This window comes from Podarcis liolepis, assembly GCF_965112155.1.
Source record: "Podarcis liolepis genome assembly, chromosome: 15".
NCBI lineage: Eukaryota > Metazoa > Chordata > Lepidosauria > Squamata > Lacertidae > Podarcis > Podarcis liolepis.
The window spans coordinates 27,005,211-27,026,150 of NC_139566.1; the positions used below are offsets into that span (position 1 = coordinate 27,005,211).

General features: G+C 48.5%; 1 protein-coding gene across 2 annotated transcripts; it reads left to right on the forward strand.

The window, feature by feature from the left end:
* The first annotated feature begins 4,149 nt into the window (after positions 1–4,149).
* On the forward strand, positions 4,150–20,937 carry P2RX6 (purinergic receptor P2X 6). 2 transcript variants are annotated; one of them, XM_083478724.1, is made up of 12 exons: positions 4,151–4,691; positions 6,643–6,793; positions 7,149–7,220; positions 9,138–9,213; positions 10,559–10,652; positions 11,399–11,479; positions 13,164–13,305; positions 16,050–16,159; positions 16,905–16,998; positions 17,638–17,703; positions 17,890–17,967; positions 20,068–20,937. In XM_083478724.1, exons 1-12 carry the CDS (start codon positions 4,312–4,314, stop codon positions 20,155–20,157), a joined length of 1,434 nt encoding a protein of 477 aa, XP_083334850.1. In that variant the 5' UTR covers positions 4,151–4,311; the 3' UTR covers positions 20,158–20,937. The 2 variants fall into 2 exon arrangements, with proteins under 2 accessions (XP_083334851.1, XP_083334850.1); XM_083478725.1 differs by lacking the exon at positions 11,399–11,479 and having other exon boundaries at positions 4,150–4,691.
* Positions 20,938–20,940: the final 3 nt, after the last annotated feature.

The window sequence follows — 20,940 nt, forward strand, 5'->3', positions numbered from 1 at the left end:
GGCGGGCACAGCCCGGCATCGCGGAAGCCGATTGGACGGGGAGGTGACTAGGCGAACCTATCAAGTATTTGTGGGCGATGTAAGGTCGCTTTCGAGCTTCGTCCTGTCAAGCGGAGTTGGAAACTTTGTCCTGAGCTGCTCCGGGGGTCGCAAGCTCGATCCCCCTCGGAAACGCCGAGGCTTATTTCGAATTAAAATTGTAATCTGTTCGAAAACGGGGTTCAGGGTTGGTTTGCGGGGTTACAAAGCAATTTTATGTTATTATTACAGTATTTTATTTATTATTTATTAATTTTATTTATTGAATTTATATACCGCCTTATACCCCAGGGGTCTCAGGGCGGGTCACAGAATAAAATGAAGATATAAAACCACAAAATGCCTAATAAAAATAAAAACAACAGCCCAATAGCCCCCCCCCCCAGTATAATATTACTGTGAATATGTTTTCAATAAAGGGAAATAAATGTTACCATTACATTTCAAATGCCAGGATGCCCCTGCCCCAGAAATCCAAAACACCAGGAAAGGTGCGGTCATTTTAATTTGTGATGATATTTCCTATTTTATTTTACAATAATAATAATAGTAATAATAATCTATACCCCGCCGGTCTACCTGGGTTTCCCCAGCCACTCTGGGCGGCTTCCAACAGAATATTAAAATACAATAGTCTATTAAACATTAAAAGCTTCCCTAAACAGGGCTGCCTTCAGATGTCTTCTGGAAGTCTGGTATTTATTTTTCTCTTTGACAGAAGCGGCTTAGTCATGCTGGCCACATGACCCGGAAGCTGTACGCCGGCTCCCTCGGCCAATAAAGCGAGATGAGCACCGCAACCCCAGAGTCGGCCACGACTCGACCTAATGGTCAGGGGTCCCTTTACCTTTACCTTTATATATATAGGGTGCCTACATTCCGCATGGACTGGTTGCATGGCAACATGTGCAAAGGGCTTTAGATACCCATGAAGTCCATAAATTACCATATAGCATATACAGTGGTACCTCAGGTTACATACGCTTCAGGTTACGGACTCCGCTAACCCAGAAATAGTACCTCGGGTTAAGAACTTTGCTTCAGGTTGAGAACTGAAATTGTGCTCCTGCGGCGCAGCAGCTGCAGGAGGCCCCTTTAGATAAAGTGGTGCTTCAGGTTAAGAACAGTTTCAGGTTAAGAATGGACCTCCGGAACAAATTAAGTACTTAACCCGAGGTACCACTGTATTCAACATAAAAAACAGCAACAATTTGTTGTTGACAAAGGGCAGCTGGACATATAAAGCGCCCCATTACCTTCAGTAGCTAAGGGCCTCATCAAACCTAAATAATAATAATAATAATAATTATTATTATTATTATTATTATTATTATTATTATTATTATTATTATTTATACCCCGCTCATCTGGCTGGATTTCCCCAGCCACTCTGGGCGGCTTCCAACAAAACACTAAAATACAATAACCTATTAAACATTAAAAGCTTCCCTAAACAGTGCTCCCTTCAGATGTCTTCTAAAAGTTTAGTACAGTGGTGCCTCGCAAGACGAAATTAATTCGTTCCGCAAGTTTTTTCTTCTTGCGAGTTTTTCGTCTTGCGAAGCACGGTTTCCCATAGGAATGCATTGAAAATCAATTAATGCGTTCCTAGGGAAACCGCCTTCAGACCAGGTCCGGGGACAGTCTGTCCCCAGACCTTTTCTGAAGGCTGGCGGGGGAAGAAGGAGTTCCCCGCAGGGCTCTCCAAGCTGCGGATAGCAGCCTGCTGCCCCGCACGAGGGGCGCTGTTAAGCAGAGCGCCTCTCGCGCGGGGCAGACATTCGCAGCTTGGGGAGCCCTGCAGGACTTCCCCGCAGGGCTCTCCAAGCTGCGGATAGCAGCCTGCTGCCCCGCACGAGGGGCGCTCTTTAGCAGAGCGCCTCTCGCGCGGGGCAGACATTCGCAGCTTGGGGAGCCCTGCAGGACTTCCCCGCAGGGCTCTCCAAGCTGCGGATAGCAGCCTGCTGCCCCGCACAAGGGGCGCTGTTAAGCAGAGCGCCTCTCGCGCGGGGCAGACATTCACAGCTTGGGGAGCCCTGCAGGACTTCCCCGCAGGGCTCTCCAAGCTGCGGATAGCAGCCTGCTGCCCCGCACGAGGGGCGCTCTTTAGCAGAGCGCCCCTCGCGCGGGGCAGACATTCGCAGCTTGGGGAGCCCTGCAGGACTTCCCCGCAGGGCTCTCCAAGCTGCGGATAGCAGCCTGCTGCCCCGCACGAGGGGCGCTGTTAAGCAGAGCGCCTCTCGCGCGGGGCAGACATTCACAGCTTGGGGAGCCCTGCAGGACTTCCCCGCAGGGCTCCCCAAGCTGCGGATAGCAGCCTGCTGCCCCGCACGAGGGGCGCTGCAGGACTTCCCCGCAGGGCTCTCCAAGCTGCAGATAGCAGCCTGCTGCGCCTATCCGCAGCTTGCAGAGCCCTGCGGGGAAGTCCTGCAGGGCTCCCCAAGCTGCGAATGTCTGCCCCGCGCGAGAGGCGCTCTGCTTAACAGCGCCCCTCGTGTGGGGCAGCAGGCTGCTATCCGCAGCTTGGAGAGCCCTGCGGGGAAGTCCTGCAGGGCTCCCCAAGCTGTGAATGTCTGCCCCGCACGAGAGGCGCTCTGCTTAACAGCGCCCCTCGTGTGGGGCAGCAGGCTGCTATCCGCAGCTTGGAGAGCCCTGCGGGGAAGTCCTGCAGGGCTCCCCAAGCTGTGAATGTCTGCCCCGCACGAGAGGCGCTCTGCTTAACAGCGCCCCTCGTGTGGGGCAGCAGGCTGCTATCCGCAGCTTGGAGAGCCCTGCGGGGAAGTCCTGCAGGGTTCCCCAAGCTGTGAATGTCTGCCCCGCGCGAGAGGCGCTCTGCTTAACAGCGCCCCTCGTGTGGGGCAGCAGGCTGCTATCCGCAGCTTGGAGAGCCCTGCGGGGAAGTCCTGCAGGGTTCCCCAAGCTGTGAATGTCTGCCCCGCGCGAGAGGCGCTCTGCTTAACAGCGCCCCTCGTGCGGGGCAGCAGGCTGCTATCCGCAGCTTGGAGAGCCCTGCGGGGAAGTCCTGCAGGGCTCCCCAAGCTGCGAATGTCTGCCCCGCGCAAGGGGCGCTCTGCTAAAGAGCGCCCCTCGTGCGGGGCAGCAGGCTGCTATCCGCAGCTTGGAGAGCCCTGCGGGGAAGTCCTGCAGGGCTCCCCAAGCTGCGAATGTCTGCCCCGCGCGAGGGGCGCTCTGCTAAAGAGCGCCCCTCGTGCGGGGCAGCAGGCTGCTATCCGCAGCTTGGAGAGCCCTGCGGGGAAGTCCTGCAGGGCTCCCCAAGCTGTGAATGTCTGCCCCGCGCGAGAGGCGCTCTGCTAAAGAGCGCCCCTCGTGCGGGGCAGCAGGCTGCTATCCGCAGCTTGGAGAGCCCTGCGGGGAAGTCCTGCAGGGCTCCCCAAGCTGCGAATGTCTGCCCCGCGCGAGAGGCGCTCTGCTTAACAGCGTCCCTCGTGCGGGGCAGCAGGCTGCTATCCGCAGCTTGGAGAGCCCTGCGGGGAAGTCCTGCAGGGCTCCCCAAGCTGCGAATGTCTGCCCCGCGTGAGAGGCGCTCTGCTAAAGAGCGCCCCTCGTGCGGGGCAGCAGGCTGCTATTCGCAGCTTGGAGAGCCCTGCGGGGAAGTCCTGCAGGGCTCCCCAAGCTGTGAATGTCTGCCCCGCGCGAGAGGCGCTCTGCTTAAGAGCGCCCCTCGTGCGGGGCAGCAGGCTGCTATCCGCAGCTTGGAGAGCCGCTGCACGCCTTCTCCTCTGTTCCCGGACCTCCCACCACAAGCCTTCAGGACAGGTCTGGGAACAGAGGAGAAGGTGCGCTGCGTTTCCCCGCTGTCCCAGGAGATTTCCCTATGGGCTTTCGTCTTGCGAAGCAAGCCCATAGGGAAATTCGTCTTGCGAAGCCTCTAAAAATCGGAAAACCCTTTCGTCTTGCGGGTTTTTCGTTTAGCGAGGCATTCGTCTTGCGGGGTACCACTGTAGTTATTTTTCTCTTTGACATCTAATGGGATGGCGTTCCACAGGGTGGGTTCCACTACCGAAAAGGCCCCCTGCCTGGTTCCCTGTAACTTGGCTTCTCATAGTGAGGGAACCGCCAGAAGGCCCTCGGCACTGGATCTCAGTGTCCGGGCACTGGACGGAGTACCTCAGAAGGTGGAGGACTCTCCTTCATTGGAAGTTTTTCAGCAGAGGTTGGATGTTTTTTAGTTGAGATTCCTGCCTTGCAGGGGGTTGGACTAGTTGACCCTTGGATCCCTCCCAGCTCTACAGTTCTGATTCCAGTTAGCCCATGGAGACAACAGCCACGTCCTTGTTGACCCTCCTTTCCAATTTTAGTCGCCCATTATCAGGCCAGCTTTATTTTACCCTCCCCTCCTTGCTGCTTTGGAAGATGCTGACACAGATCCTCACATCTTCGGCGTTTTCTGAAAAGTTGCCTCTTTGCCTGCTCTTCTCTACCTGGGCAGCAGGCCAGGAGGATGTGGCGTCCTCCGTCAGCTTCTGCTGCCGGGATTTCACAGCCAGCCAGCCGGCCATGGGGGATTCCTGGAGCCATTCCTGCTTCGGCTTTCTGGATTATAAGACCGAGAAGTTTGCGCTCACCAGGAATAGGAAGGTCGGAGTCTTGCACCGCCTGATCCAGCTCGGGATCGTGGGCTACATCCTCGGGTAAGAGCTGCGGAAGCAGCGAGACGGGTGCCTTCGAAATCGCAAGTCACTGACATTTCTGAGGCGTTTCTGGTGAGCTGGTGAATTGCTGCATTGGGTGGATTTACGGTCCTCCAGCCTGACTTCTGGCTCTCTTTTTTAAGTGCCCTAGAAGCAGCCTCTTTTGCAGGAGGAACTGCAGTCATGCAGGGATCCACTTCCTCACACATCCCACCTATGCCTGGGGTTGCCACATTCCTCCAGCTAGCCCTGCTCCTCTGCCTTTTAACGCCAACGTCGGAGTTTTTGCCCAAATGAATCACGGTGGTGAAAGCAGGTAGATTGCTCGCAGTCCCCAATTCGCTGAATGGGAAGCAACACACAGTCTTCTCCACCCTGGAACTTTGGAACTCCCTGCCTATTGACATAAGGCAGGCAGCTTCTCTGTACTGTATTCTTTTCAGTGTCTGCTATTAAAAAAAATAATCCTGTTTAGACAAGCTGACCCAGGTGCTTAGAAAGCTGGTGAAAGTTTCAATTTGCTTTTAGTCTTTTGTTATTTTAATTTTTGGAAATCTTATTATTCTTAGTCATAATTTTATTGTTTTATCTTTTTTATAAACCTCTTTGAGGGTTTTTTTTTTACAATCAAGCAGTGTATAAATGTTATGAAATGAGTAAATAAGTTTATTTATTTATTTCATAACATTCATATACCCTGGACTGTCAAACAAAACAAAACCTCAAAGCAGTTTTTGGACTCCGGCTGGGTACACACCATACATTTAACGCCTCCCTCTCTCGCCCCCAAGCATATTGGGAACTGCAGTTTACCCATCCCAGCGCTACAATTCCCAACACCCTCAACAAACTACAGCTCCCAGGGTCTTTTAGGGTTGGGCTTTAAGTTCATGGCAGGAATGTGTGCTGCCTTCAGCTTGCATGAGCCTCTGCCAGCACAGCCAGCGTTGAGTGAAGATGGCAACCCCAGTCCAAAACAACTGTGAGGCACCGAGTTCAAGAAAGGCTGCAAAGGGAAATAGTTCAGGGGTTAATAATAATAATTTTATTATCTATGCCCTGCCCATCTTGCTGATATGAGTTATTGCAATAGTGCATGCTGAGGCTCAGGGATGGGGAAACTCTTCCAGACTGAGGGCCACATGAAAGTGGTGGGCGGGGCCAGAGGCGAAAGTGGGTGGAGCAACGAATGCAAATTTCCCCTTTTCCCAGTAGGTTAGTATCAACACACACTTGTGCAGCTCTTACAACCTTCCTCCCAAACAAGGGGCGTGATCAGAGTTCAAGACAGGCAAAACATACTCAAGGGGTGGATCTACACACAGGGGGGAAACACTATAAAGAAGTCAGAAGTTAAATTGTTATAACAAAAGGGGGGAAACCGCTATAGAAAATTGCATAGAATTTTTCTTTGCTCTCTGTCGCCATCTGGTGTTGCATGTTTATAATGCATTCAAGATGCTGTTTTCTGACTAACGTAGCAGAGTCCAAGCAGTGCATGAGTCAGGGCTGGGGAGAGATGTGGCTGGGGAGACTTCCGAGGGCCAGATAGAGAGGAGTGGAGGGCCGCAGTCATTCCCGGGGTTCCCTGCTGTAGAGGACCTTAATGAACAGGCAGGCTCAAATCCATGCTTATTTATGGTATTGTAAAGTTGGAAAAGGCCTTCAAAAGGGCAGACTCCTTTGTACACATAGTCGAACACTAAATAACAGTCTAATCTCTGAAGGGATGGAAATGAGTAAGGTTGAGGAGCTTCTTGGTCAGGGTGTTCCACTGCAAGGGTGCCACCACAGAAAAAGGCCCCGCTCCTTGCAGCCATCTGGAAATGCTGAGGCAATTGTAGCAAATGATCTCCAAGGGTGGGGCAACATATCTGGAGCATGGAAGAGGGGTTCTTTTAAGTGTGCATGTTAAGCATCTCGGATCCCTGTTCTTTCTGCTGCCTCGCAGGTGGGTGTTTCTAGCCAAAAAGGGCTACCAGGAGAGAGATACTGACCCTCACATCTCAGTGATCACCAAACTGAAAGGGATTTCGGTCACACGCATCCGAGAGCTTGGGGACCGAATCTGGGATGTGGCAGATTACGTGAAACCCCCTCAGGTATCCTTTCTTTGGCCTTGTGGCCACAAAAGAATTACCCATCTGGATCAGGCCATATGAAAAATTGAGATGGAGAAGTTTGTGGTAGTAATACTACTACTAGGAGTAAAGTTACAAACAGTAGTAAAGTAGTGGTAAAGTTACTAATACTGGGAAAGTTGTGTTGTTTATTTATTTTAAATCTTTTATACACCACTTTGTTTCTTAAAAATTCAGCAGTGTACCATATAAGAACAAAAAAGAGCATTAAACCAAAAATAAAACCAATAAGATGCATATCAAAACAAATAATATGGGGCATTAAAAAACAGCAACAACTAACAATTGAATGTACGTGTTTTGAAACATTTCATAGGGGGAAAACGTGTTCTTTGTGGTGACCAATTTCATTGCTACACCGAAGCAAGTGCAAGGATCATGTCCAGAGGTACGTCGCTGGCTTTTCTTTATCGGTAATTTTTTGCTTCCTCTACAGTTGCTGGAGGCAGGAACCTTTTGGAGCCAGGTATGACTGGTGGGCGGAGCCAGAGGCAAAAGTGGGTGGAGCAACAAATGTAAATTTTACCATTGTACAACAAATTGGTGCCAGTGCAGAGGTAACATGCAAGGCAGAGATCACATCCGATGCCGTTCTCTATCCAGGCAAGCAAGGGTTCAAGGATACACCCCAGCCCCTTTAAAATATATGGGAAGTAGATTAATACACAAATAGAAAAATTATTAGAATTGGCACACAAATTCTTCCCAAGGATTGGACTAGAATTTGGGAATCGCAACCCTTAAAATCTATTAAGTTGTGGGTGAACATATCAGACGACACAGCGATTCTTCAAACTGCTCTTGTTTATTCACAGGCCAGAACAGAACTGAACTGAAGGGTTCAGCCAGCCTGCTTATATAGAGCTCCACTAGAACGCAACAGTAACCATTTTCTGTAACTATCCAATCACTGAACGTCACTTTCAATCCCTTATTTGCATATGTGGACCTGAGTGAAAACTATCTACAGTATCCCCCTGCTGGCCCAGGGTGAGAACTTCAGTACATAACAGAATCTGCTTTCAGTTTTCTTGCAGAAAACTCATTGAAACTCATTGAAATTACTACACAGGTAGTATTGCACTCCTTTGCAAATGTCAAAAAGATCATTTAATTGTTGGAGGGCTTGCAGTAATTGGAAGGTACCCCGAGGGTCATCTAGTCCAACCCCAGGCAATTCAGGAATCTTAGCTAGATCATACATGATTTTACTTGGACTTTGTTATTTTAACCCATGTGCAACCGTACTCATTCTGTGTCCCTATTTTACAGTTTTGTTTTTCATCTTTTGATCGTCATCAGTTATTATAATTGTCCTCTCTGCTTTATACACAGTATTAAACGAAATGAAAACAAACCTTTATTGTTTTTAAAAAAGGGCACGTCCCAGCTAGGCTACAACTCTTGAGGAGAGTGCAAGGCAGGGCCTGGGAGAGACGCTGCCTGGAAGGGGTTGTGTGGCTTCGGGAGGGCCAGATAGAGAGTTCTGGGGGCCACATTCAGTCTGGAGCTCCCCCACCCCTGCTGTGCAGTTTGACCTCTCTGCCCGAGCCCCGGAGAAGCACCTCTCAACCATTTGCCTGCTCTCAGCCCAAATCATAGACCAGATTGCATCATTGTAGGCATCATAGTGCCTAGGGCTTGCTGATCAGAAGGTCGGTGGTTCGAATCCCTGTGACGGGGTGAGCTCCCGTTGCTCGGTCCCTGCTCCTGCCAACCTAGCAGTTCGAAAGCACGTCAAAGTGCCAAGTAGATAAATAGGTACCACTCCGGCGGGAAGGTAAACGGCGTTTCTGTGCGCTGCTCTGGTTTGCCAGAAGCAGCTTAGTCATGCTGGCCACATGACTGTCTGCGGACAAACGCTGGCTCCCTCAGCCTGTAAAGCAAGATGAGCGCTGCAACCCCAGAGTCATCCACAACTGGACTTAACGGTCAGGGGTCCCTTTTACCTTTAGGCATCACAGCAGCTTATTCTGTGTCAGTTCAGGTAATCCAACATCAGGCATCCCGAAACTCGGCCCTCCGGCTGTTTTGGGACTACAACTCCCATCATCCCTAGCTAACAGGACCAGTGGTCAGGGATGATGGGAATTGTAGTCCCAAAATAGCTGGAGGGCCGAGTTTCGGGATGCCTGTCAACATCATCACAGCAGCAAGGGGCCGGCCAAGTTGACCTGAGACCCTGTGTCAGGTCTGTCGGTGCCCCTTCCCGCTAGAGCTTTATAAAGGCATGCCAAATGGACCCTCTCACAGGGGTCCCCTGCAGATGCTTTTCCTTCTCAACAACTGTCTTCCCCTCCTCCAGCATCCTTCCATCCCTGATGGGAATTGCAGGAAAGATGAGGACTGTTCGCCAGGACAGCCGGTAGTCCACGGAAATGGTAAGGAGGTCTGTTTCAGTCCTGGTCCCTACCCGCTGCTCTCCGCATCACCCACATCTGAACGCCGAATTTGGCACCAGTTTCTCAGCGGTTACAGCTTGCAAGGCTCCCTCTTGCAGCCTTCCACAACCAGCAGCAGGGGGAGCTATTTTCCGTTTCGCCTCAGGCGGCAAAATGTACGGGGCCGGCCCTGCCAATGGAAGTTGCAATCCAAGAATATCTGAAGGGCACTGGGTTGGGGAAAGCTTCCCTCTTGTTTTCACATTTCTCCTCTGCATCCTTCCCTCCATTCCCCAAAAGCAGCCAGCCGTGCCACAAGTTACAAAAACCGCTCGATTTCTTACTAGCAGCCTTGTTAGCTGTTGTTGCTGAAGGATTCCAAACCATTGGTGCCAACTGGAAATCAGTGCAGTTTATGTTGGGAATAATTCAGGCAGAAATTCCCAGGTGTCAAAAAAGGTTATTTATGTATGCCACTACTGCGGCCCGTGTTTTGTTAGCCCAGAAATGGAAAACGAGCGAAGTCCCGACTAAAGAAGAATAGCAACTTAACTTGATGGAATATGCACAGCTTGTGGACCTAACATATAGAACAGGAGAACAAGAAGAACATAACGTTTAAAGGAGATTGGAAAATGTTTATTGATTATATGGGGGGGGGGAATTATGTACACTTGAAAACATTGGCAAGCATTAAGATAAATTCAACAGTGTAAATAAGTTTTGATGGATGTAATAATGGAATATTGAATGGTTTAGTTTATGTAAAATATGCAGGGATTTATGTTATGCAAAATGAATCATGGAAAGAGAAGAAGTCGTTGATATTTTAAGGTTGTTTAAACGAATATTCTAAAATGTAAAACAAAATTTAATACAATTTTGTCGGAAAAGGAAATCAGTGCAGTTTGGAAAAGTTCAGTCAGCCACCTTGATTTAAACAGCACCCAGTTGTATCTCAGGAACCAGCAGGCAAAATTTGGCCACATTATTCCAAGAGGTGTCGAAATGCATAGCGAATATTTTCTAAAACATATAGCAGATGAAGCCACCTCATACTGAATTAAACCATTTGCCCATCTAGCTCAGGATTATCTGAGCTTTCCGGGATCTAATGGGCAAATACGTCAATCTCAGTATCTCTCAGTTTCTGCTTTTCCCAATTTCATTTATTTAACAGCATGCACATACAGCTTGAGTGTCAGAAAACCTCTAGGTGGTTTCCAAAAATATAGGCTAAAGCAATACTTTACATGGGGGAGTTGGGCTGCAGTGCACCTTGAAAGGAATAAAGGGCTTCGGTAAAAAGAAGACATAACTGAGATGTGGTTCGGTTCTCTTGCAGGAGTAAAAACAGGGAAGTGTGTCCCGTTTGATGCATCCCATAATACCTGTGAGATCTATGGGTGGTGTCCGGTGGAAAACAAGACCTTGTCCAGGTATGCAAGTTGTCCTCTTTGATCCTGTTTCAATGGCTACCTGTATCTCTGTCCCCCAAACCCACCGCAAGTCAGCCAGACATCTTCAGCTGGGGAACAGGCCATAGCTGCTAACCAAAGAAGAAATTTGGTTGGGAGAGGTGCCCCCTCCCACAAGGTGTATTGCTGGTCAAATAGGCTTTGCAGGGTTTTTTCCAGATGATACCAAAAGCCTTGAGAACCTGTTTAGCCAGAGGGAAAAGTAAGGCAACTACATCGCACTTGGTACCAACTCCTCTTTCAAACCACCTTCAAGGGTGGGGGGAATTAACACTATTTTTGGTCTCCAAGAGAGAACTTTGCCCAAATTATTTTTAAAAATGAAAACAAATTAAATACTTGTTTAGCTAAGCCTAACAAATATGTAGGCGGCTGCCACTGTTTTTAGCTAATCTTTGATTTTAATTACATTTTGAATGTTTTAGATAGCTGCTTTTAACTGTTTTATTGATTCGTTCTTTTCTAAACTGCTTTGAGGGGGTTTTTTCTACTTCTTACAACCAAGCAACATATAAATGTCATGCTGTATGTGTAAGTAAATAAAGAATCAGCCACCACATATTATCAGACATCCGCTAGAAACTCCAATTTCTCATGGAAAGGTAACTTAACTTATTCTCCAAGAGCCTGCAGGTTGTAAAAACCAAATGCTTGCATTCCTTCCACGAATGCGTTCACAAGGCCCACCTATTCTGTTTTCTACCTAGGAAACCACTCTTGGCTGAAGCGGAGAATTTCACTCTCTTTATTAAAAACACTGTCAACTTTACCAGGTTTAACTTCTCCAGGTAAGGGCTGAGATCTTTAAAGCAGGGTGGGGGTGGTTTTCACAGAGGGTTTGGGATACTGTTTGCAAACAGGAGTGTCAGTCATGGCACCAACACCCAACGCACTGTTGACACAGGTTAGATAGGTTGTGCAGGTTTCTGTATGGTCTAGAAACTTTGCAAAGTTTATAACAGTGCCACAAAATATCTCTTCGGGTTCTTGCTTTTTGGGGATGTTATTGTTTTATGTTGTATTGCAGGTGGTTTTTAAAAAGTTTTTATTTATACTTTTCAGATTTATACATTTAAATTTTACAATCATTTTAACATATCCTTCCCCCTCCTTCTGCGGTTCCTTAAAATTATTTTTAAAATATCTTCTGCATATCCAAATTCATTTAATTTGCTCATTTAATTATCTGCTTTAAATATATACTCTTTGGAAACTGCAGGTTATTACAATAATCCTGCCAATGTTTTTATCTGTTTGTAACTTATCTGTAAATAGTCCACAAACCATTTCCGTTCTTTTATATATATAAAAGAAGCTTATCTTGATTTCTTATTTTTTCGGTAAGTTTCACCATGTCTGCATTTTCCATATGTTTTTGTATTCATTCTTCCTTTGCTGGGACTTCTGCTTCTTTCCATTTTGGGGCGAGTAGCATTCTTGCTGCTGTAGTAGCATACATAAATAAATTTCTATACAGATTAAGTAGTTCTGTCGCTATAATTCCCAGTTTTCTGCACTATATGATATGGCAGCATTTCAACTTCATGGGGTGTGTCTCCATGCGCACAATATTTGCTGTTTTTGTCGTCTGTTTGGTGACTATTTTAGTATTAGGTAAAGGTAAAGGGACCCCTGACCATTAGGTCCAGTCGTGACTGACTCTGGGGTTGCGGCGCTCATTGACCGAGGGAGCCGGTGTACAGCTTCCGGGTCATGTGGCCAGCATGACTAAGCTGCTTCTGGCAAACCAGAGCAGCGCACGGAAACGCCATTTACCTTCCCGCTGGAGCTGTACCTATTTATCTTCTTGCACATTGATGTGCTTTCGAACTGCTAGGTTGGCAGGAACAGGGACCAAGCAACGGGAGCTCAACCCGTCGCGGGGATTCGAACCGCCAACCTTCTGATCGGCAAGCCCTAGGCTCTGTGGTTTAACCCACAGTGCCACCTGCGTCCCTATTTTAGTATTAAGTGGCATATAAATAAAGGAAGGGACGCGGGTGGTGCTGTGGGTAAAACCTCAGTGCCTAGGACTTGCCGATCGCATGGTCAGCGGTTTGAATCCCCGCGGCGGGGTGAGCTCCCGTCGTTCGGTCCCAGCTCCTGCCCACCTAGCAGTTCGAAAGCACCCCTAAAGTGCAAGTAGATAAATAGGTACCGCTTTATAGCGGGAAGGTAACAGCGTTTCCGTGTGCTGCTCTGGTGCTGGCTCGCCAGAGCAGCTTCGTCACGCTGGCCACGTGACCCGGAAGTGTCTTCGGACAGCGCTGGCTCCCAGCCTCTTAAGCGAGATGAGCACACAACCCCAGAGTCGGACACGACTGGCCCGTACGGGCAGGGGTACCTTTACCTTTACCTTTAAATAAAGGAAACAATTCAGTTGCAAATAAAGGTGCCACGAGGCTCTTTCTCCCAAGCTGCTATTACAACAGATTTCCCAAAAACTTTAATTTTTTTCATGCTTTCGTTCAGGACAAACACGCTGAAGACGACGGATGGCTCTTACTTCAAGGGGTGTCGATATGATGCCGTAGATGACCCTTATTGCCCCGTTTTTCGCATTCGTGACATGGTCGAGGCAGCTGGGGAGAGCTTTGAGGAGCTGGCTCACCAGGTAGGTCTCCCCTTTTGCTTCAGCAACCCATCCCACAAATGCAAGCGCGGAGGGCCAGGGCTCTTTGGGAACTGCTTCCCTCCCAGGAAAAGTCCATTAACTCCAGGTCACATTAACCTTAGAAAGGGAGTGAGGTGGCTTATGGGAAATGGATGAAGTCCCATCCAGCAGTGCCACTGCCGTAGCAGAGCAATTCAGCATCTGCTTTGTATACAGAACATCCCATGCCCAGCCCCTGGCAAAATCCCCAGGTAGGAAACCTCCTGCCTAAAACTCTGGAGAGCTGCTGCCAGTCAGTGTAGACAATACTGAGTTAGATGGACCAACAGTCTGATGCAGCATAAGGCAGCAAAAAAAGCTAACACCATTCTAGGCTGCATCAACAGAAGTATAGTGTTCAGGTCAAGGAAAGTCTTACTCTTAGCATATGGTTACCAGATTTCTTTCAATGAATCCGGGGACATATTTTTTTTGGAAGCTGAGTAGCAACAGGGAGTCAGTAGTGGGGATGGTGAGGCAAAAGACCCTGGGTCCAAGCACACATGCATATTGTATAAAGGTGCAAAGCCCTTCTTTCGCACCCTATGAAACAAATGCACAGACTGTAAGGATATCAGGGGGTTACTCGAGAGCAATCAGGCAAATGCCTCCCTGGTCGGCTGTAAAGCCTCGTTATTGGTGCCAAAAACCCTTCACCATTCAGAGCACCACTACTCAGTGGCTCACTCATTCACTGGCAGAATCTGTGAGTGGGCGGTCCTTAAACCTTCCCCAGCAGAGTAGTTTTTTGACGCCCAATCTGCGCCTCCCCCCTCGGCGCCGAAGCCTACTGCGCAGGGAGGGTGTGGGCAACAGAGGACGTCTCTCCTCCCCGCTTTGCCCAGGCAAGGTGTCCTGGCACCGCCTCGCCTCCTCCGAGCCCTGAAGCTCCTCTCCGCTGGAGGCGTGGCTACTCTCCTCCGCTGAGGAGGTGCTGCTTCCCACAATCTTTGGGGGCTCTCTGTAATCCATCTGGCTTTTCCCCTCTTGCCTCTGAGCCTATGGCAGTTCCCTGACACAGACTTTTTAAAAAATTGGGCAATGGCCGCCTGCCCGCAACTCCCAAATCTCTCCTGATCATCCAAAACAAAGGGGGAAGGGGGCAGGAGATCTGTACCACCGGACGTCCTGGTTCCCCTTTGGCAGTGGTGGCGGCAGTGGCAGTGAGCAGCCCGGAGCACAAGACACATGATATGGGGACTTGCGGCAAGGAAAAATAGTGGGCGTCACAGCAGCGAGCAGCTCCTGAAGCCAGCCAGGGCCAACTGCGCTACCAGGCTGGCTCCGGGCTGCTGAGGCTGCCGCTGCCACATTTCCCAGGGACAGATTTGCAAATCTGGTGATATTCCAGGGACGGAATTTGTCTGGGGACAGATTTGCAAATCCAGGGACTGTCCCTGGGAACCGGGGACATCTGGTAACCCTATCTTAGCACTATTCTGCCTTGGTCAGACCACACCTGGAGTACTGTGTCCAGTTCTGGGCGCCACAATTTACAAAGGATATTGATGAGCTGAAACATGTGCCACCAAGATGATTAAGGGTCTGGAAACCAAACCTTAAAAGGAACTGCTGAGGGAATTGGGTATGTTTAGTCTGGGGGAAAATGAGTCTGAGACTTGATATGATAGCCATCTTCAACTATCTAAAGGGCTGTCACAAAGAAGATGGAGCAGGCTTGTTTTCTCCTGCTCCAATGGCTTCAAGTTACAAGAAAGGAGATTCTGACTATAAACATCAGGAATAACTTTCTAATGGTGAGATCTGTTTGACAGTGGGACAGACCACCTTAGAAGGTGGTGGACTCTCCTTCCTTGGAGGTTTTTAACCAGAGGTTGCATGGCCATCTGTAATGGATACTTTAGTTGAAATTCTTCCATTGCAGAGGGTTGGGCGAGATGATCCTCAAGTTCCCTTACAACTCTACAATTCTATGATTACTATAAAAAAGAGAATTAGAAAGCTTGCAGCACCTGCATTTTGCTTCTTTGAAGCACACGGCTTCCTCCATAGAATCTTGGGAACTGTGGTTTGTTAAGTGTGCTGGCTCTGTGAGGCATAAACTACAGTTCCCAGGATTCTTTGGGGGAAGTGTGAAATATACGTTGTAGATGTGATCTTCATCTCGGAACAGTGCGGGAAGGGGAGCCGCTGAAGCCACGTTTCAGGTCCACAAATAACAACCCTTTGGAGGTCCCGAGCCTCAAGGAGGTTAGATTGGTTTCATCTAGGGCCAGGGCCTTTTCAGCACTGGCCCCGACGTGGTGGAACGCTCTGTCACAAGAGACTAGCGCCCTGCGGGACTTGACATCTTTCTGCAGGGCCTGCAAGACAAAGCTGTTCCACCTGGTCTTTGGTTTGGACTCATTCTGACCCTTATGTTTCCCTCCCCTTATGGTCTTGATTTATCAGCTACTTTAAAATGAGGCTGCATTTTAAATTGCATTTTAACCTGTATTTTAAATTGGTGTTTTTTCCTCCCCCCCCCCTTTTTCCCCTATTATGTTTTTACTGTGATTTTATTGGTGTTAGCCGCCCTGAGCCCAGCTCTGGCCAGGAAGGGCGGGGTATAAATAATAATAATAATAATAATAATAATAATAATAATAATAATAATAATAATCTCAATACTAATAGATCCCAGTGCCCTCTGTTCTTCTGCCCAATTAATATTAATCTTATGGCATTTGGTGGATCCCACACAGGGGGGCGCTATTGGCCTGCGGATCGACTGGGATTGTGACTTGGATCAGCCTCCTTCGAGATGCAGACCCTGCTATTCCTTCACTCTGCTGGAAAAGAAATTTAACTTCAGGTGGGCACAGCAGCAGGCAGGAGGGTGTGAAGGAAGCAGCGCGCAAGCCAGCTGTTCTGTCTTAAGTAGGAATGGGGGCGGGGAGGATTCAATTCTGCTTGCATTTAAAGGCAAACATGCCCAATTCACGTTTATTGAAACAGTACGTGAAACGAAACACAGCAACCTTTTGGAATCTACACTTCTCTGAATTTTGCAATGCCGAGAAATGTGCAGAAAAATGTATATGTTGGGGGGGGGGAACCATACGCAAATGTACTTCCCAATAATTTGTATATCGGGGGAAACTGCATATGTATTGGGAAAGAGCTGTGCTAAAAAACTGAGGCTCAGTGGTTTAGACTACAGCGCCACCTGTGCTCCTATACCTTCCTGTTCATACATGCCTTTGGAATCTGAAGCGCAGGTGATGCTGTCAGGGCAAACGGTGTTTTAATAGCTGGTTCCGCATGTGTTCTGATGTATTTTGATGGTTGTTTTAGCTAGTTCATTGATATCACTTTGCATTTTGTTATGTTGCTTTTAAGCCAACTTGCACCCCAACTTGGCAGAAAGGAGGGATATGAATATATTCAAAAACTAAATAAATAATATGAGAGGTCAGGCACTCCTCGCAGTATCTTGAACCCAAGTTGTCAAGGGCCCTGCCAGTCGATACAAGAACCTCAAACGTGGTCCAGTAGCATGTGGACCAAGACACAGCTTCTGCAAGTACGCTGCTCATCCGCTTTCTTTCTTTCTTCAGAACCGCCTCCTATTATCGGGACCCCCTGAACCAGCAGTCTCGGAGCCTGTTGAAACTCTATGGTATCCGCTTTGATATTTCGGTTCACGGCCAGGTAAGGACCTCTGAGGCCCCATGTGCAGCGGATCCCTAGGGGAGGAGTTGCTCTGCAGGGATCCCATTCATTGCCCCCCCCCCAAGTGTTAGAAACTAAGATATGAAAGCTAGGAGCTAAAGGGCACCTTAAACTGAGGTTATGGGCGCAACAACGAAATGTCAAGGCACGCTTTTTTAATAGCAAGAATACATAGCTGAAAATGAGTGAACTGCAGCTAAAATATTATGTTCATTTTTCACACGGTCTAGACCTTCCCCTGCCCACCCCTGCGCCACAGACAGAAAAGGGGGGGGGAGCTTATATTCCCAATTATTTGTGCCTTATATTTACCACAGAAGCTCAGTGCACCAGTGGCCTGACTTAGTAGATGACAGTTTTCTATATAATGCAGGGGAAATCCCTAACTCACCAAGTATTTGAGACCCGTCAGCTACCCTCACCTGGTTTAGCCGGCCAGTCAAAGCCGTTCCCAGGGTGTGGTTTCTGTCGCGTGCTGACAGCTTCTAAGAGCCACAGATGAGTGCAGGATGGGGACAAAAGACAGACAAAAAACCCCAGAAGGAGTGCAGCATGTGTCCACCCCCCCCCCGAGTTACTACCCCTCCCCTAATACCCTACACTCTTTTTATTACTCAGGCTGGGAAGTTCAGCATCATTCCCACCGCTGTCAACTTGGGGACAGGAGCTGCCTTCCTTGGAGCTGTAAGTATGACTGGTAGAGTAAAAAAGGCCCTTTTGGACTACAACTCCCATCAGCCCCGGGCATTGCAGCTGTACGATGCCCCTGGGGCTGATGGGAGTTGTAGATCCAAACAAACAGAGAGCGCCGTGTTGGCCAAGGCTGGTCTGGATGCTGAATGATGTCATACTGGACTCTTGCCATCCTAGGCTGCCGTGGTTTGCGACCTCGTCCTGCTGTACCTCGATACGAAAGCCGAATTTTATCGGAGCGAGAAATACGAGGAGGTAACAGCGATCTGATGTGGGCTGATCTGGCCTCTTGCTTTTGTTTATGTGGATGCGGCTTCCTTTGAATTCCCTCTCTCTCCACCATGCCCTTTGCTGTAAACATCCCTTTGCTGCTGCCTTGCCTGCATGCTCCGGTTCCATCCCATTTAGCACTCACTGTCACGCCCCATCGTCCCGCTGTGGGGAATCGCAGCCTCAGCAGCCCCTCATGCTCCCTGGGGACTGGCAGCGACTGGTCAGGGATCTTGAGAGGGATTGTGTGTCTGAAGGTGTTTGGCTCCCCAAGCCTTTACTTAATTTTTTTGGGGGGGTGTCCCTGCTAAAAGCAGAGGGACATCGGTCTAAACCACTGAGCTTGGGCTTGCCGATTTGGGCTTGCCAATTTGAAAGTCGGTGGTACGAATCCCCGTGAAGGGGTGAGCTCCCATTGCTCTGTCCCAGCACCTGCCAACCTAGCAGTTCGAAAGCACACCAGTGCAAGTAGATAAATAGATACCACTGCAGTGGGATGGTAAACGGCGTTTCGATGCGCTCTGGTTTCTGTCACAGTGTTCCGTTGCGCCAGAAGCGGTTTAGTCATGCTGGCCACATGACCCGGAAAGCTGACTGTGGACAAATGCCAGCTCCCTTGGCCTGAAGAGCCACAACCCCATAGTCGCCTTTGACTGGACTTAACCATCCAGGGGTCCTTTACCTGTTACCTGGTAAAAGCAGGCTTTTCTGCATGCTAAAACACAGCCTTCAGATCGTGGGGGCAGATTAAAAGTAAAAGAACACAAGGAGAACCTGCTGGATCAGGCCAATGGCCCCTTTAGCTCAGTATCCTGTTCTCACAGTGGCCAACCAGATGCCTCAATGGGAAATCCACAAGCAGGATTCAAGCACAAGAGCCCTCTCTCTCCTGCTGTTTCCAGCAACTGGTATTCAGAAGCATTGCTGCCTCCAGCCACGCAGTGCCTCTATTGAGCCATTGATAGTCTGATCTCCCATGCATTTGCGTAATCATGTTTAAAAGCCATCCAAGTTGGAGGTCCTTACGGGAAACAGTCCCACAGTTTAACTCTGTGCTGTGTGGTGTAGTGGTTAAGAGCGGTGGACTCGTAATCTGGTGAACCGGGTTCGCTTCCCCGCACCTCCACACGCAGCTGCTGGGTGACCTTGGGCCAGTCACACTTCTGTGAAGTCTCTCAGCCTCACTCACCTCACAGAGTGTTTGTTGTGGGACAGGAAGGGAAAGGATATTGTTAGCCACTTTGAGACTCCTTAAGGGCCAAACTTTTTTCAAAGAGGGCCAGATTTGATGAAGTGAAGGGCCGTGGGGGCTGACCAAAGGGCCAACCAAAGTTGTTGAGCTTCTTTTAGGATTGAAGTTGTTGAGATTTTGGGGGGGGGGTTTACCCCAGGAAATAAACTGCCACAGAGGCTAGTTTAAACCGACCAGAGGGCCGGATTAGGCCCCCAAAATGGACTATGGTCATGCCTGCCTTAAGGAGAGTGAAAGGCGGGATATCAAGTACAAACTCTTCTTCTTCTTTTTCATAATAATATTTATTATTTCCAATACATAAACGTAACACAAGAAAAAGTTAACAATAATAAAGGAAAAAGAATGAAACGGAAAAAAGAAAAAGAACAAAGAATATAAAACATAAAATACAACAAATCACCACATAAACTAAAACTTAATTAATTAATTAAAATCCATCTTCATAAACATATTATTTGACTCCCTCAAATCTATTCCATCTGAGTTTCTTAGGAGTTATATATAGCAGTTTCCAATATCATTATTTCATAAAACCATATCACAGTCCAAACTCTTCTTCTTCTTCTCTGTCCCAAATCATCCAAAATTCATCTTCATTGGCTCTCCATGAGTTCTGGTGTTCTGAGAGAGGGGGAAAAACTTTTCTCTATCTGCTGTCTCCCTGCCAAGCCATGCTTCTATCATGTCTTGCGTGCCTTTTCGCTAAACTAAAAAGTCCCAAACACTGCAACCTATCTTTAGTCCCCTTCTTTATTTTGCTTGCCCTTTTCTGAACCTTTTCCCAATGCCCACAGTACCTTTCTAATATGTTCCCTGTTCTGCTTTTCCAGGCAAAGCCTCCGAAAACCAAAGTTGACGCAGCCACACTAGCCCTACAGACCACGGGCAAGAAATCTCAGGAGAGACCTAATGTGGGATAGATGCTCAAGCAGACGGGCAAGATCTCTCCTCCCTGCTTTGGATGCATTTGGTGTCCAACTGGGGTATCGCTTGAAAACAGACTCCTCCAACCAGGTGTTTTGGACTACAACTCCCATCAGCCCCAGGGCTGGGCTGTCTGGGGTTGATGGGAGTTGTAGTTCAAAACCTTCAGAGGGTAGCAACAACACAGAGGTAGATATAGATGCCTTGCAGAGGTTTGGGACTACAATTCCCAACAACCCTGGGAGTTGTAGTTTGGGGAGGGCTGGTATAAAGGGTCTCAGATACCAGGGTGGGGGAAGCCCATCAAACCCACCCCTCTCTCTTCCTCTCTTCCTCTCTCAGATATAGAGATTCCATTGGAATAATTCTCAGCCACACTTCTGTCGAGGGAATCAAAACCTCCCCACATTAGTTTATCTTCCTGCTTCTGCCTAAAGATCACTTTTAGATGAAACCTGCTTTTTTCACCCTTTGCTATGGGACTTGCAGGTTTTCTTTACTTACGTGGGGAACTGGTGCATTTTCTTGGCGTCTATTTAAATTTATAGCCCACCACACCTCCCCGAAAAGGTGCTCAGCATATATGACGAGAAGGTCCCTGGATTGCAGGGGGTTGGACTAGATGATCCTCGGCGCCCTTTCCCATTCTATGATTCTGTAAGGGTCTCTCTCTTTCTCTGACTGCAAACTGTGTATTGGGGCATGTGGCGACAGGTGCTCCATCAAGTACTCAGGTCCCACGTCAATTAATAAAATTAATATATTATTATTATTATTAT

Bases quoted from the DNA above. Each gene is read 5' to 3' on its own strand.
- P2RX6 (XM_083478724.1), top strand. From the start codon at position 4,312: ATGGAGACAACAGCCACGTCCTTGTTGACCCTCCTTTCCAATTTTAGT. The intron at 4,692-6,642 runs GTAAGAGCTGCG...GCTGCCTCGCAG, and splicing joins ATCGTGGGCTACATCCTCGG to GTGGGTGTTTCTAGCCAAAA. The intron at 16,160-16,904 runs GTGGGCACAGCA...TTCTTTCTTCAG, and splicing joins GAAAAGAAATTTAACTTCAG to AACCGCCTCCTATTATCGGG.